We start from the raw sequence: 16,916 nt of genomic DNA on the forward strand, positions 1-16,916 counted from the left end.
CAGGTACCCTAAAGTTCTCACTCTGCTCAACATAAGACTTTTATATTGGGAGAAACAAAGCTACTTAGAAGTTAATAAAAAATAACTTTAGACACAATGATTTCTGTTTCCAGAAGAGTACTCTATATTCATTGAGATATATGTGATCTGTGTGAAGGAGAAATATTATGATCAATAAAGTAATTTAAATGAAAATTAAAAATATCTATCATCAGTGATAGAGAATAAATGCAGATGTTAAATTTATACCTTTTATAGAAACAGGTAGGGTAAGATGATTCAAAGATATTTTGTGTCAAATTGTTTAATAAATGTGGCAATGAGAATAAAATCATGCATTTCTATTTCACATTAATGAAAACTTTCACAAATGAAAGATTCAATCTTTAATTAGAATTTCATTTTATAAAAATACTTTTTTAGGTAATAAATAAAATTTGGGAGAAAATAAAGTATAATGCCAAGAAAAAACGTCTACCTTATTAATGAAGAAAACATAAATAAAACTTTTCAAATTGATCAAGCTCAACTTGCTCATATATGCACAAAAAAAAATAAACAGGAGCAGCTGTTTCCAAACTAGATAAATTACTAATTCCTGTTCAGTTGTACTCCCTAAATGTCAATAATCACACTAGATAGAAACATTGAATCTAGACCGAATTGGTAATAAAACAACTAGGTTTCTGGTGGACTACGATTAGGAAAATATCATATGATAATACCATATGGATATATATTTGAGTACATATTTAACTACATATGTGGTATATGCAGATAAAGACACATAGGGACCCTTCATACATTCACACAGCAGCCACAGTGATCTTTCTGCTCCGAGCACCAAGCACAGTTACTGGCACACAGTAGGAACTAAATAAAATAAGTGCACGAATGAATGAATGAATATGTGTATGTATTCAGACAGAGAAGTTAATACTTAAAAAGAAGAATCATAAATCACTTACTGAAGAGAGAGAGAGAGATTTGTATTTGGAGCCTAGAGTGAGACAAGATGTGTTGAAATTAGCTAGACATTCCCTAGAAGATGGTGCAAGAAAATAAATAATAAATCAATACATAAACTTTTTTTTCAGCTATTGAAAGATCCAGAACCACCACCACCACCAAAACCAAATATTTGTATTGAGTACATTCTATATACCCAGCACTGTTACAAGTATTATGCATTCATTATCATCTTTAATCATGACAACAGTTCAAAGAATCACCCCTTTCTGACAAATGAAGAAATCAAGGCAAGGAGATGTTAAGTAACATTTTCACAGCCACAGAGCTAGTAAATAGTACAGCAGTAATCAAAGATAAACAGCCTGACTCTAGAATCCAGACTTGTGCCCATATAATTTGACATCACAATGTTATCGATTCTTTCTTTGTCAAAGAGAAAGTAGGCATGGTAGAGAAGGCAATAGAAAGTAAATTGACACACAGCAGCCCTTTTGAGGATTAAGCAGGTGGCACAAATCTGATTCTATAAAAACATAGCAGTCAAACCATAGGTTAGTAAGTGAACTTTTCTGGATCTCAGTGTCCTCATTAATGAAATGAAGGTTTTGAGATAGAACAATGAATAGATCATGGGGACCCAAGATGGATGATGATAAAAATCAAAATTCTTACATAGCCTATTATGCCCTGCATGATCTTCTCTTCATACTGCCCCATGATTTCAGCTATTCTACCAGGGCTGGCCTCAGAGGTTTGTGACCTGTGCAGTTGCACAAGGGTTGTGCTTCAAAAGGCTCCCTGCTTGGTTTAAGGCTCTGCTGTCATCATCTTGAAATTCTTAATAATTTCCAAACAAGGCATTCTGCATTTTCATTTTACATTGAGTCCACAAATTATGTCAATGGTCCTACTATTACTCTCCACTCTGTCCCTGGAGCAACTACAGCAGCTGGCTGCAGCTGTACATGTCCCATGGGGTCTTAGCTTTAGCTGTTCTTTCTTATTAGAAATACACCCTTTTTTGCAGATTCATTTGACTCACTATTTGGCCATTTTCAGGTCTTCTTTCAAATTTCATCTATCCTATTATGCCAACTATAAACACCCTCTTCAATACTACAATCACCCCACCCTACAATCACCCCACCCTACAATCACCCCACCCTAAAACAGCACCATCACTTTGCCTTAGTGTGCTTTTATTTTTCCACAGCATGCTTCAATGTCTAACTAAATAATTAGCTCAATACATTTATTTGTGTGTAATATGTATGTGGTATGTATGTGTGTGTGTGTGTATGTGTACACACACATAATTTACTTTCTTCTTATGCTGATTGTCTTTTCTTTATACAATGTTTACATTTCACTAGAGCCGAGGATCTTTGTTCTCCTCACTGATTTATCCTAAGCATTTGAAAGAGTGTGATGTCAACAGTAAATAAAAACCAGTTAAATGATTAGTGGCTTTAACAGTTTATGTCAGGATAAAACATTGTGTCTAAAAGAAACAATGTCTAATACATTACATGGTCCAAGCAAAACATGGAATTACCAGGTAGAAAATGATTTATGGAATTACCAGCTAGGAAATTTCATACCCCAAAAGTTCACACTCCTCATCCCCTGTAACTCTTGAGACCACAAGAGTTCTGGCAAAGGCAAAAAAGATAATTTTTACATTCATTGCAATAGAACTAAAAATGTGAGACTTTTAGGATAGTCATAAGTTTTCTCTTGCTTTCTCCTAATATCATCAGCAGTAAAGATGTTTAAAGACATCACCAAGTGGGCTATTATGTGTGCTTTAGGAGCACAAGACTTTTGTAAAGTTGCATTCTTATTTATATAGGAACAGAAAAACCGCTGTGAGCAGAAGCAATGGAAGAGTAACTTCCAAAAGAAAAGCAGAATTATCATTCCCTACAATCAATTAAAGAAAATTAATGAAACAAGAATTAAAAGTAACTAGGTCAGGAAAATGTCCCTGGTACCTGTGGGCGGCTGGAGCTCCACACACTGGGGAACATTCCAGTGCCATGTTTCTTCTCCAACTTGAGGTAGCAAAAATTATTCACGCTTATGAAATGATTAATGCATTGAAGCCTTTCAGACTTGACATTTTCAACCAAATCAATCACTCTGAGCCCTTCTAGTTCTCTAAGAGAGACTCCGAATGTGCAAAATGTTTGAAAAGCCTGCTTTCACTAAAACAGTAATTTTCTACTCAAGTTCAGAAATGATAAACCCAAGCATCTCTGATAATGACAAAGCACAATACTATCACGAGGATTGCTCATCTAAAAACAAGCTTCTGCTTTAGAAATTTACTATCGTGTATAATCTAGCTTTTCATCCACTTTAAAGTGCTATGTTTATTAAAAACTTGTAAAACACAGTGATCGCCCATGTTTACCTTCTTTCTAAAAATCATTAGCATCTTAGTATTTATAAAGATTTTAAAATTCAAAGATTGTTAAAATTATACTACTATTCCCTTTTCAAGTTCACTCAAGGGCTTTCCATCATGGCCGTTATCATGAAGATCACAATGCACTGGAGCATGAAAACCAACATTGCCTTCCCCCACTCCCGTGGCAGACATACCACCTTTTCAAACTCCTTCTCAAAACAGTGTTCCAGTTAATCAAGACCAATAAGACAGGGGTTGGCATAAGCAGGAGAGATATTTAAAATATTTAGTAACTAGTACAGCACGAGTTCTAATCGGTTAAAATGGACTTCCAATAAATTAGAAGGGACACTAGCTAGTGGACGAGACTGGTGCATCCCTGCTGAATTCAGTAAGCAGAGCTACACAATCAATTTTGCTGTCTTTGTGGTAAAGAACCAGATAAAGGGTTGGCTTCTCAATTTTATCACTTCTTCTTTACTGCAATATGTACACTTGCTTAAAAGAAAATATTTGCTACAGTGATATACTAAATGCAGTGCTTAATGGCACAGTTACTAAGCTTCAGTAGCAGAACTAACAAAGATAAACCAGAGTTGCTACTTGCCTAAGCATACAGTAATTGTTTAATACATTTGCAAGATGTCTTCAGCTTTACAATCTAACACATAATGCATATTCAAACGACAAAAAATGTTAAAATTATTGTAGTAGAAATGTAGCTAAAGCGAAACAGTTTTGTCAGGATTCCATTTCCATATTTTAAATCTATACTCTCCAAAGTCAATAGACAAAATAATGCCAGTTTAAGCTAATATTTCAGGCTAGACTAAAAAACCATAGAGTGTCAGAAAGAAATATAAAACTTTAAAAATTTTCCAGAATTTGATAAATCGTACCTTAGCGATTATATAGCTGTTCATTTGTATTATTTGGTCAACATTTTAAAAAATAACATAACTGGTACAGAGAGTTCGTTTAAAAGCTAAAAATCTATCTTTTAAAAAAGGTATTATGAAGAAGATGTAGAGAAGTAGGAGAAAGAAATAGGAGAAAACAGAATTATGGAAGTCCAAGAAAGAGATTATTAAAGAGATAATTATTTCATTTTCCAGCAATATATGTCACACTGTATTCTGGTTTCTGAAAACAGGGAGGGAATGAGTTGTAAAAGGTCCCTTTCACACTGCTTACTTTCTCCTGCTGAGATGTTGAATAAAAAAAAAGTAAAGAAATCAACAGTTCAGAAAACTTTCAATTGTGACATACTCCAAAGACGATAAAACAGAGGTAATGTAATAAAGGGTAATGAGTAATTACTTTAATAAGGGAAGTCAGGGAAGACATTGCTAAGGAGATCACATCCACATGACAATAAGCCATACACAGACCAGGGGAATAACTTCTTTTTGTTTATTTGTTTTTTATTGAGACAGAGTCTCGCTCCGATGCCCAGGCTGGAGTGCAGTGGCACGATCTCAGCTCACTGCAACCTCCACCTCCTGGGCTCAAGCAATTCTCCTGCCTCAGCCTCGTGAGTAGCTGGGATTACAGGCCCTCACCATCACACCCAGAAAATTTTTGTATTTTTTTAGTAGAGATGGGGTTTCACCACGTTGTTCAGGCTGGTCTCGAACTCATGACCTCGCGATTCAACTGCCTTTAGCCTCCCAAAGGGATTAAATGCATGAGCTACTGCTGGGAATAACTAGGCAGTAGTAAGTACACAGTCCTTAAAGGAATGAGGAACTGTACCAAATGAAACAGAGATGGCACACATACTGAGGAGTAAAACATGACTAGTGAATCTTGAAATAGGAAATTATTCATTTTTTTATAGGGATGGGGTTAGATAAGGATAAAATTTTGAAAATCTACCAATGAAAGAAAGAACAACAGTTAGGTTCTAAACCTGAGCTAATGTGTAGCTCAGCAAGGTGGTTGGTTGTTCACCATTTATCACAAAGAAGACGTAGTGTTCATAGACTAAAACTATTTGACCCATTTGCTTGATAAATCCTAGGGGGGAAAAAAAAGGTATAGAGAAAGTGAATCTAGACTACGCTTTCTCAACATGAGAATGAACAAAATAAATTAGTATAAAAGAGGTTAGCCTTACTTCACTGATATTACCATGGAAGTCCCTAATAACGGATCATGAGAGTTTCTGCAACTTTATCAGTTTTCCCACATTTAACGTATTTATTGCGTTTTCCTGAAGTGAACTGGGAATAAAACTATTATAAGACACAAAACAAATAGTCAAGAACAGTGCTAGCTGATTGCTCCAGAGCTAAGGGTCCTGGAATGAAACTGTGAAACTCAATCATCTCTTCTATGGTTTGGGTGGAGGACAATGAGAGATATGACAGCTGTGTGGAAAGTTCAGGCAGAGGGCTTGTGAGCCACTCAGTCCCAGTTGCTTGAGGGGCAGGAGGGAGGTCCACAGCTATTTTGCAAAATGTCCCAGGAGCCACAAGTATCCCAGGAAGGTTTGTATTTCACAAATAACTTGAGAGAAGTTTTAAAAATAACTTACCTCTTGATTTTCCATTAGTTCTGTTGAGAAGGTAACTTTACCTTCCCATTTCAGGCCTTGGGAAATCTGAAGGAAATTACCTGCCCCTTTCAATATTATGACTAAATTTTGAGTGACTTCTGTGGACCTACATGAAAGGGGTAGGAGACTTCAAGCGGCCACTGAGCGCACTGTCACTTTCTACCCCATGGCAGTGTTCTGGGTTATGTCCATTTCACCTTAATATTGTGGTCATGCTGTGTTATTGGCAATCCATTCCATTGTTTCTGGCTGGTAACATGGTTCTTGGGGTGAACAAAAAAAGTCCTGATGTGCAGCATTTGCAAATTTGTATGGGTTACAGATTTTCTAGGGCAATGCTTCCTGAGGAATTGTGGGGGAGATCATGAGAATTGGCAAAGATGCAAAAAAATCAACTCATTAGCTGAAATCAACTGGTTTGTTCTGGTGTGTGTATGTGTGTCTGTGTGTGTGCGTGTGCGTGTGTGGCCTACTAAAGTGGTAGAACAAAACGCTAGTAGAGGTTTAGGCAGGTGGTTGAAAACAGAAAATAGGTATGCATTAGAGATAGCGGTTAAAGCTTGTGCTTAGTTAGGTCTTGGTCCAAGGGGAAGTCTCGCTAAAAGTAGATAATAGCAAGAAAGAGATAAGGGCAAAAGGTGGTTCACAGGGAACTTCAGCTATTAGAAAATTGAGTATACGGGGTGCGTGTGTGTGTGTGTGTGTGTGTGTGTGAGTGTGTGTGTGTGTGTGTGTGTGTGTGTGTGTGGAAAGGATTAAACCACACAGAGGTGTTATGGCATGATATAAGCAGATAATAAAATCAATATTTAACCATTCATGTTCTCTGTTCAAGACATTTTACTAAGCAGCTTGAATCAACTGTTTTAGTCTATCTACAGAACATTAATATTTGGGAGATATTTTTATAGATGAGGAAACTGGAGCTTAGATATTTAAATAATCTGCTAGTTATGATAGCAATATCAAGCCAACCAATTTTAAATGCCAGTTTCTCTTATATTGCCAGCTGCCTGCAGCAGGGTCCAAGGCTTTCTTATTTACCACTGTATCCCCTGCGGTTGGTAGATAAAAGTTACTCAGAATGTATTTGCTGAAAGTTGAATGTTTCTTGTTATATTAGTGAGACCCAGCTGGCTATATTCTATATTAGTCAGTTAATCTTTTAGTATCAAATTAAAATATAAGGAATAACAAATTAATAATCACAGGGCACTTTATTTAATAAATGATACTCAACTTATTAAGGTAAGTGCATTGAAGGAGTTGCAAATTCATTCAAGAGAATTCTTACTGGAGACTATGAAACTAATATGACCGGATTTTCCTAATGTGTTGAAACAGTGCATAAACCTAAGAACCATCTTTTCCACAGATCTCTCTTGCTCTGGAAAGACTGAATTTGCAGCATCTGCTCAAATGAGGTAAGTCTTATTTGTAAACAACGTATTTAAATACTAGCATTTTATATAAACTAAGAGATATATCTGCTAAGAAAATTACATTATCACTTAACTTTGCAAGTAGTATGCCTAAATCAAATAAGAAATAAAAATGAAAACACTGGAATTTTCTGTGAAATACTAATTACGGTGACTAAAAATATTTAGAAATAACTTTTAGTCAAATTAAAAATCTGTATCCAAATACTTTCTCACTCAAAATGCCACATGTGTTGTAATGAAGTGGAGAAACCAGTCCACTGCACTTTAACCACTTAGTTGATTTCAGCTACCTTTGTTTTAAAACTTTTATGTCATAAAATAAGCTTTATTCTCTTTCACAGGTAGGCAATGTAACCTCTCCAACAAATATTTAACTCTGCACAATATGTTGTGTTAGATCACATTTTTTGTAAATGTTCCTGTCTAAATTTTAACACAGGGAAAATATATATTTTCTTAAATATGTAGAAACTACCCCCATGGTTATTATTCTCAAATATGAAGGAATTATGGGCTGGGTGTGGTGGCTCACACCTGTAATCCCAGCACTTTGAGAGGCCGTGGCTGGCTGATGCCCTGAGGTCAGGAGTTCCAGATCAGCCTGGCTAACATGTTGAAATCCCATCCCTACTAAAAATACAAAATTTGGCTGGGCATGGTGGCAAGTGCCTGAGGTTGCAGCTACTAGGGAGGCTGAGTTAGGAGAACTGCTTGAAGCAGGGAGGCAGAGATTACAGTGAGCCAAGATTGCACCACTGCGCTCCAGCCTGGGCAAAAGAGCAAGACTCCATGTCAAATAATAATAATAATTTTTTTAAATGAAATAAGCAATTATGAAATTGCTTTGTTAACTTAGTTAGTAAACAGAATTCATGAAATGAGAAACAGAAGGTCACATTGGGCCAAGGGAGTTTATGCAGAATTTAAAAAAATTAACGACGGCTATATACAGCTGTGTTCACAGTTATTTAGCCCACACTTGTGCATTGTTGCCAAAAGATGGATTTTACAAGAGAAAAATAAGAGAGAGTGATAATATGCAAAGCCGCTCTCATCATTAAAAAACTTTGAAGCTCACATTTCTGTGTTGGTGAGACAGTAACTTCATCTTACCATTCAGAAAACAAAAGTTGAAGTACTACAATTCCATTCCACTTCCCTAGCTCACTGATATTGTTATTAATAACAGCAATCATTCAGAGCCTAATTCATATAGCTCTGCCTTTTGCCATAACACTGATAAGTTTGGTTTTGTTTGAAAATATTCAAAGTTAAAGAGAAAGACAAAGTTTTTCTAGCCACGATAAAATAGGCATCTGATTGTAGGTTATCCAAAGATTCTATGCAGTGGTTATATTTTTTTCTCTTCAAGACTTTCTGACAAAATATTTGATACACTGTTCAGATTTTATATATTAAGGTACTGTATATTGATATTTTACACATAAAAATAAATAATGCTTTTCAAGCCCAACTCAACATGATTTATCATTCTGCATTCAAGAATAAAACATGTCATTCATAATTTTTTGAGCTTTCAGTTTTAATTAAAGATATGATCAAGGAATTATGTACATTTTATTTTTAATCATACTGGCCTAGGCATTTTCTTCCCTAATAACTCATATTTGTCATGTTAAACAGAAGGCAGGAATGTTATATTTAGATAATGCAATAAGTATGATAAAAGTTTGTATTTTCAAATCTTGATATATTGTTCTAGTGTTCTGGTAGTTTCTTAGTTTCTCCTGTTTACATGTGTCTACTTTCTATAGGATAATAATAACTAAAATTGATAGAGTGCTAAGTGTCAGGTACTTTACATAGTTCATGTCATTTCTTCCCCACAAAAGCCATTAAAGTTGCTGTTACTATTCCCCTTATATAGATGAGAACACCGAGTCCTAGACAATGACCTAACACCTCACATTTGTGCATCTATTAAGGTGGGATGCTAGTCTGGGCTGTTGAACTCTGCTTTCTTCAGAATAGGGTAGTGATACATATTTTCATAATAATATAGTTCTGTACAATTAGTGAGTTGTTGAAAATAGTTTCTCTATAAAACTGCATTATTTGGCTTATCTTTCAGATAAAAAAGATAAAACTTTACAGAAGGAAAGATACAAAATCCATAAAATATATAGAAATAAGGAAAATCCCCTGCTTAGTAACAACATGGCAGAATCAATCTGACCAACGTATGGCTAATATTAAAATATGATTTGCTTTTCTGCATCTGCCAGGGTTTCACAAAAACAAAAGAAATAATTGCAGAAGAATTGCATAAAAGCCATATGTTCTATTTATAAAATTGACTAGACATTTTCAACACTTACTACCAATGTCTTTAGCCCTGAGATAATACTACAGTTTATATTTACCTTTTAATAAAAATATAAATCACTGTTTATTTCCTGAAGCTAACCTTACGCATGCTAAATTATTTATATATCCATTTTAATATGTATTTTGCATCTGACAGGACAACTCTCCTTAGGACCCTTTTACTGACCCACCTGTCATTATGATGGGGTAAACAATGTCACCTTTCTAGTGCAGGATGAATTACAAAGAAGTTGTAAAGTACACCATCCATCATGCTGGCACTAAGTAGGTTTTTGAAGTAGATCTCAGACATCAGAAATGCTGTTTAGACGGTTACCAGAAAGCACAAATTGGAAGCTTATACAAAACGGTCATATGATGAATGGACATGACAGCTCTTCAAAGAAAAGGAGCACTCCTTTTCTACAAATAACCTTGTCAAAAGCAAAAAGTTGTGGGAAGCTTTGCTGGCAGTCAGACTAGAATAATTTAAGAACTTGTTAATGGCCCTGCCAGATAGAAATTCATGCAAATACAATGTACTCAAAATCAAAAAGGAAGCATGCCTGAATCTTTAGCAGCAACCACTCAAGCTTGATTTGAATTAGGCAATGATTTAAAGAGATACAGAAAATTCACCAGCAACTTAGCTATTAGAATATGAGTTTCAATAATATATCTAAAACAGGCATATAAAATATGTGCAGGTATTCTATATGCATATATAATAGTCACCTAGAAGTTGCTTTTGAAAATTATAATGCTGATATAATGAGTTTTAAAGAATGAATAGCAATAGCATATGCTTTCTTGATATAGACATTTAAATCAATATGTATTTAGTATAATAGATTTGCATTATTAATACAATTTAAAATAGTGTCTTTTTCTAATTTGCATAATTAATTTATCAAATTGTGTTCTTCAAATACAAGGTGTTAGTTTCATCCATATTGCATTTTGGTTCCTTTAACAATCCCCTTTGTTTAGGTTCAATATTTTAAACATGAAGTGTATTTCTACATTTACAGTTAACTTTATTTTCTCCCTTTTAACAGCTGCTTTTTAAAAGTGCTTATTTTTAACTCTTCTTTATTTCAAAAAACACAGTTTTAATACACTTACAAATGGTGGGAGTATACTAAACAAGGACTTAGAACTATGGAGATTTGGACAACTCCACAAATCTGTAGTAGAGGTAGATTTTATGTGTAACAAAGGGAAATTTGAAAACTTATAACTGTTAAGTTAAACATGTAGAAAACTCTCAGATATATGGTTACACAGGAACATTAAAAAAAAACCCACCCAGTTCCATTAACAAAATGATAAAGACAATTAACTTTGTAAAAAATAAATGAGCCCTCTTTGATAGTGAACAGATAAACCACTGGTTGTTTTTCTTGAGTTTTTCATTTTTAAATTGACTCAACATAATGTCAAATCCTTAGGAACAGGCATGCATTGTCTTAACTGTAAAAGATAGAGACCTACGAGAAAGTGTTACTGAACCGTACCTTTTCCCAATTGTTCCAAATGCTATAATAGAAATTGTCACACAACATGCTCAGAAAAACAACACAAAAGACCATTGTGATAGACATATACATACACATATTAATTTGAAAGTTAAAATATACAAAAAGGAGCCTGCATGGCCAAGACAATCCTAAGCAAAAAGAACAAACCTGGAGGCATCACACTACCTGACTTCGAACTGTAACTACAAGGCTTCAGTAACCAAAACAGCATGGTAATGGCACCAAGACAGATATATAGAGCAATGGAACAGAACAGAGGCCTCAGAAATTACACCACATATCTACAACCATCTGATCTTTGACAAACCTGACAAAAACAAGCAATGTGGAAAGGATTCCCTGTTTAATAAATGGTGTTGGGAAAACTGGCTAGCCTTGTGCAGAAAGCTGAAACTGGATCCCTTCCTTACACCTTACAAAAAAATTAACTCAATTTGGATTAAAGACTTAAACATAAGGCCTAAAACCATAAAAACCCTAGAAGAAAACACCAAAAGTGATGGCAACAAAAGTCAAAATTGACAAATGGGATCTGATTAAACTTAACAGCTTACACATGGCAAAAGAAACTATCATCAGAGTGACTAGGCGGCCTACAGAATGGGAGAAAAGTTGTACAAGCTATCCATCTGACAAAGGGCTAATATCCAGAATCTACAAAGAACTTCAACAAATTTACAAGGAAAAAGAAAAAACACCACCATCAAAAAGTGGGTCACAGAGATGAACAAACACTTCTCAAAGGGGTACGTTTACGCAGCCAACAGACAGATGAAAAAATGCTCATCATGACTGGTCATTAGAAAAATGCAAATCAAAACCACAATGAGATACCTTCTCACACCAGTTAGAATGGCATTAATTAAAAACGAGAAACAACAGATGCTGGAGAGGATATAGAAAAATACGAATGATTTTACACTACTGGTGGGAGTGTAAATTAGTTCAACCCTTGTGGAAGACAGTGTGGCAATTCCTCAAGGATCTAGAACTAGAAATACCATACAACCCAGCAATCTAATTACTGGATATATACCCAAAAAATTATAAATCACTCTACTATAAAGACACATGCATACATATGTTTATTGCAGCACTGTTCACAATAGCAAAGACTTTGAACCAACCCCAATGCCCATCAGTGATAGACTGGACAAAGAAAATGTGGCATATATACACCATGGAATACTATGCAGCCATAAGAAAGGATGAGTTCGTGTCCTTTGTAGAGACATGGATGAAGCTGGAAACCATCATTCTCAGCAAACTGACACAAGAACAGAAAACCAAGCACCACATGTTCTCGCTCATAGGTGGGGGTTGAGCAATGAGAACACATGGACACAGGAAGGGGAATATAACACACCAGGGCCTGTAGAGGGAAGATGGGCTGGCGTAGTGATAGCATTAGGAAAAATACCTAATGCAGATGACGGGTTGATGGGTGCAGCAAAACACCATAGCACATGTATACTTGTGTAACAAACGTGCACGTTCTGCACATGTACCCCAGAACTTAAACTATAATTTAAAATTAATTAATTACAAAGAAAGTTAAAATACATTGTTTTTAAGTAAACTGGCTTCTTCGTTGAACTCAAATATCTTTTGTGCCCTCTCTTGACAAGAAAAGAAACAGGAAAAGAAAAAATAAAAATGGGGAAAAGAACCACATATATTTGGATAAGAAAACAACCGTTTCATTTAAAGGGATCTAAAAAGACTGCTACCAAACATCTCAAACACATAACCAAAATGCAGAATACAACTAATCCTTCCCTATAACTTATGACTATAAATGGCAGAGGGGCTGGGGGTAGAGAATACTATAGACATTAAGAACACTATCGACATTCTTAGAATTCAGATTTCTAGTTTCTAGGCCCTGATGATTGGAAATTGTCAAGGAAATAGAAACAGTGTTCAAGTAAAATTTATGGAGGCTAACTTAACCTCCACACACAATGACTGCTGAATTTGAAAAAAGATATTAAAATACTTCAGGTCTGAATATATTTTAATTTTAATCACATCATAATTATAGGGTCCTTATAAATTAATCAATCTGTGGCTGCTTGGAATTTGGTGTGGTCTAAAAATATCTAGAAGACAGGGAATAGGATCAGTTCTTAAAAGTAAGATTAGTTCTTGCTTTTAAGAACTGTTCCTTAAAGTATTTGTAAGAAGTTTGAAGCTACAGAATTTTGCAAATTCACCTTATGTCTTAAAATATTAAACCTCTACATATTAGTAATATTACATATATTTAAACTAAAAACTTATTTTACATTAAAAATAAGATTACATTCAGTTGTGTGAAGGAATCTAACAATGGACACTAAATAGCCAAACATTTCTGACTCCTACACACCACTTGAACACAGGACACTTGCAGGAGAGGCTATCAAAATAAAGGGTGAAGAATATTTACATGTCCATCCTACAGCATCATCTGTTAGAATAAAGGGGTTGATTAACATTTTTGTGATTCAGCCATGTCTTTTAGAAAATATAAAAATCAAACATACAATTACGTATAATACTCTGTGTCTAACATCTGCACAAATATTGTAGGAAAGTAAATTTGCCCACTATTGGAAATCTAGGGCCAAACAGAGTCTTCCAAAAGATCTTTTCCTTGACTTTCTTTCTTCCAACGCCCACCACCCCCATGATTAGGAGGGTTTATCAGTGGTGAGTATGAATCAGAAATCAGAAGTATGCAATATCTGTTAATATCTTTCTTTGTTTCTTTTTGAGAAGTTTTACTCTTGTTGCCCAGGCTGGAGTGCAATGGCATAATCTCGACTCACTGCAACCTCCACCTCCCGAACTCAAACAATTCTCCTGCCTCAGCCTCCAGAGTAGCTGGGATTACAGGCACTCGCCACCAGGCCTGGCTAAATTTTTGTATTTTTTTAGTAGAGACAGAGTTTCACCATGTTGGTCAGGCTCATCTTGAACTCCTAACCTCAGGCCATCCACCCATCTTGGCCTCCCAAAGTACTGGGACTACAGGCGTGAGCCACCACGCTTGGCCAATATCCCTTTTAAACCAAGGTAAACAGATTGTTACTGAAGGGTTCCTCTCCCATCTCTCCCTTATTATGCATAAAGTCCCGAGTATAAAAGAGTAGTCATTGAAATTTAATTTTCCTGATCCCATGAATCTCCCCATTATACAGTAAGACCAACCAATATATGCTCCCACAAGGGACTTTGGGAAGTTTCACAGTGATAGGATATCTCTTTTCTTGGTCTGCATGGAAACTGGACAATATGAAAGTGCAGGGGCATTGAGGGAGGTGTTTGTGTTTGTTTTTGAACCCATATTTATTTAATCTTATTCTACCTTCAATCCACTGGGCCCAAGGGGTTACTTCAGAGGGCCATGCTAACAGGAATACAAGTTGCAGTTTCATGAAATTTGCATATCCCCTCCTTCAAGGAATAATCAGTGTTCACCAGAGGAAATTGAAAAGCAAGGACATGGGGAAGATTCCAAGGATCCACTCAAACTCCTGGTGTTTTTGTAATTGTTCTGTGTTTTAGACACGCTTTCGTTTAAGGGAAGAAATGACCTGAGCCAACTGGGATAAAGAAGAGGTTGAAAATGCATGTGTCTTAGGCAGTTAGGAGTTTTAGAGAAAATATCAGGGTAATTTTTAGAATCTTGGCTTAAGGCCAAAGCTTCTGAATCAAGGAAAGAGTGACGGTTGCCTAACTATTTTTACTAATATATAGGTGTGTTACCATTATTACCTACCAGAAATAGTATAATATTAATCAAATCAAATTATATGAGTACTACACTAGAAAAATGGCAGACATTTAATATTATATTAAAGTTTAATTAATGGTAAGACTTTTCAAGGTGCTAATAGTTATACGCAGCTCTTTGGCAAAAAGTCAAAGTATGAGACATACAGAATAGATACAATGTTGGACTGCCAGAAAATCTGCCTCTCCCTCCCGCTCCCTCCCGCTTCCTCCCGCTTCCTCAAAATATATTAGGAACAAGCATTTGCTATTATTATTTCAAGTATTTACGCAAAGTAATTTTAAATTATTTAAAATTCCATATGTTAATCATAGTTCATAAGTTAGATTCTTAAACATTTGTGCCATTAACAACAGTCAGAAACATAACATTATTTCATTGGTATTAAATGAGGCAATCTACAGCTTGATTTAAAAAAAAAAAAACTAAGCGTATTTATTAAAATTATATTTTTACATAGAGTTAGAAAACTTGCCCACGTAAAGAAAACTGTTGACCAATTGCCCGTTGTTGTATCTAACTTCTATATTGTTCTTACTATAGGCTATGCTCTGTCCTCCTAGATTTATATATATTAATTTTTTCTCACAACAACCTTATGAGTTGGAACTATTATTGACTCCAATACAGAGATGACGAAACTCAGCCCCAGTTTCTTCCCCATGGTAAAGTAACAGTGAGTAATTGGGGACCAGAGATTTAAAACTAGTCCATGTGGCTCTAGAAGTCTTACACTTAACCACTATGCCAAAAAGCACTGCACCATAAATCTGCTGACCCAGAAAAGGTGAAGAAATAATACACACCTGGCTTCTTATCACATGTGTTTTCCATCATGAAAGCAAGAGTGGTTTCAAATCTTGAATGTGTTAATAATCATATCAATTTTCCACTTAATTTACTTTATGTGTACACAATCTAAAAACACAACCTTCTCCATTTATTTTCCTTTCTCTGTATCAATGTATTAAATTTGGCCTCTTCAAAGTCACAGAATGAAATAGACATGCACTATACGGACAGAGCAACATGTGAATGACACAGTCACACATTCAACACCTTTGAATTAAATTTTTCTAACATGTTTTCACTTTCAAAAATATGACAAGAAAAGGTCAGGAGGGCCAAATCTTCCTTTTCTTTGCTGGCACCTCCACACTGAGTCTATTTAATGGTTCCTTTTATATGTTGCATCTTGCCAGTTAGTTCAATTTAGATGAAAGCGGTTGTTTTCTAATTATATCTCACTGTAAAGGACAGAGACAAATGGTCATATTACCTTGAGAGTTCCTTTGGCAGAATAGGCTGCATATGAGTAGAGGAGGTCTTGGCTGCTATCTTTTCTGGCTTCTTCACCGCAAGGCCGGCCATCAGGATGAAAGCACTCACCACTGCTGCTTAGAGTCACAGTGCTGGGAGAAAGGCCTGGCAGATTCAGCAGCACAGAGTAATTTACAAACTGTACATCTTCTAGGCCCAACGAAGCCCACTGAGTCTTAATCTTCTTTGAAACTTCCATGTCATCTTCACTTTTATATAGTTGTACCAAATTTCTGAAATAAATTTTAAAAGAAAAACTTTTTTTAAAAGGATAATTATTTATTCTTTTGAGATATGGCTGCTTAATATATGAACAACATTAATGGATGTTGTGGAATATTGAAAGATGAATGAGACAGGACCCTATCACATGAAACTTAAACACAAATCAAAGCGGAATGAATTAATTTCTTAAATTAAGAACTAATAATCATTGTGGTGGCTCATGCCTGTGATCTCAGCACTTCAGGACGCCAAGGAGGGAGGATTGCTTGAGAGCAGGAGCAGCCAGGACAACACAGCAACACCCTGTGTCTACAAACATTAAAAAAAAAAA

The 16,916-nt window shown here is 35.4% G+C and overlaps 1 protein-coding gene across 8 annotated transcripts in view; it reads right to left on the minus strand.

The window, feature by feature from the left end:
- NAALADL2 (N-acetylated alpha-linked acidic dipeptidase like 2) overlaps nucleotides 1–16,916 on the minus strand; it is a 1,348,438-nt gene that overhangs the window by 547,803 nt on the left and 783,719 nt on the right. For all 8 annotated transcript variants that reach the window (XM_032258245.1, XM_032258244.1, XM_032258247.1 and 5 more), the window contains one exon: nucleotides 16,320–16,593. In XM_032258245.1, coding sequence (XP_032114136.1) covers nucleotides 16,320–16,593 — 274 coding nt within the window. The remainder of the gene's footprint in view (nucleotides 1–16,319; nucleotides 16,594–16,916) is intronic.

Source organism: Sapajus apella, unplaced genomic scaffold (genome assembly GCF_009761245.1).
Source record: "Sapajus apella isolate SASKATOON/1434 unplaced genomic scaffold, GSC_monkey_1.0 scaffold101, whole genome shotgun sequence".
NCBI lineage: Eukaryota > Metazoa > Chordata > Mammalia > Primates > Cebidae > Sapajus > Sapajus apella.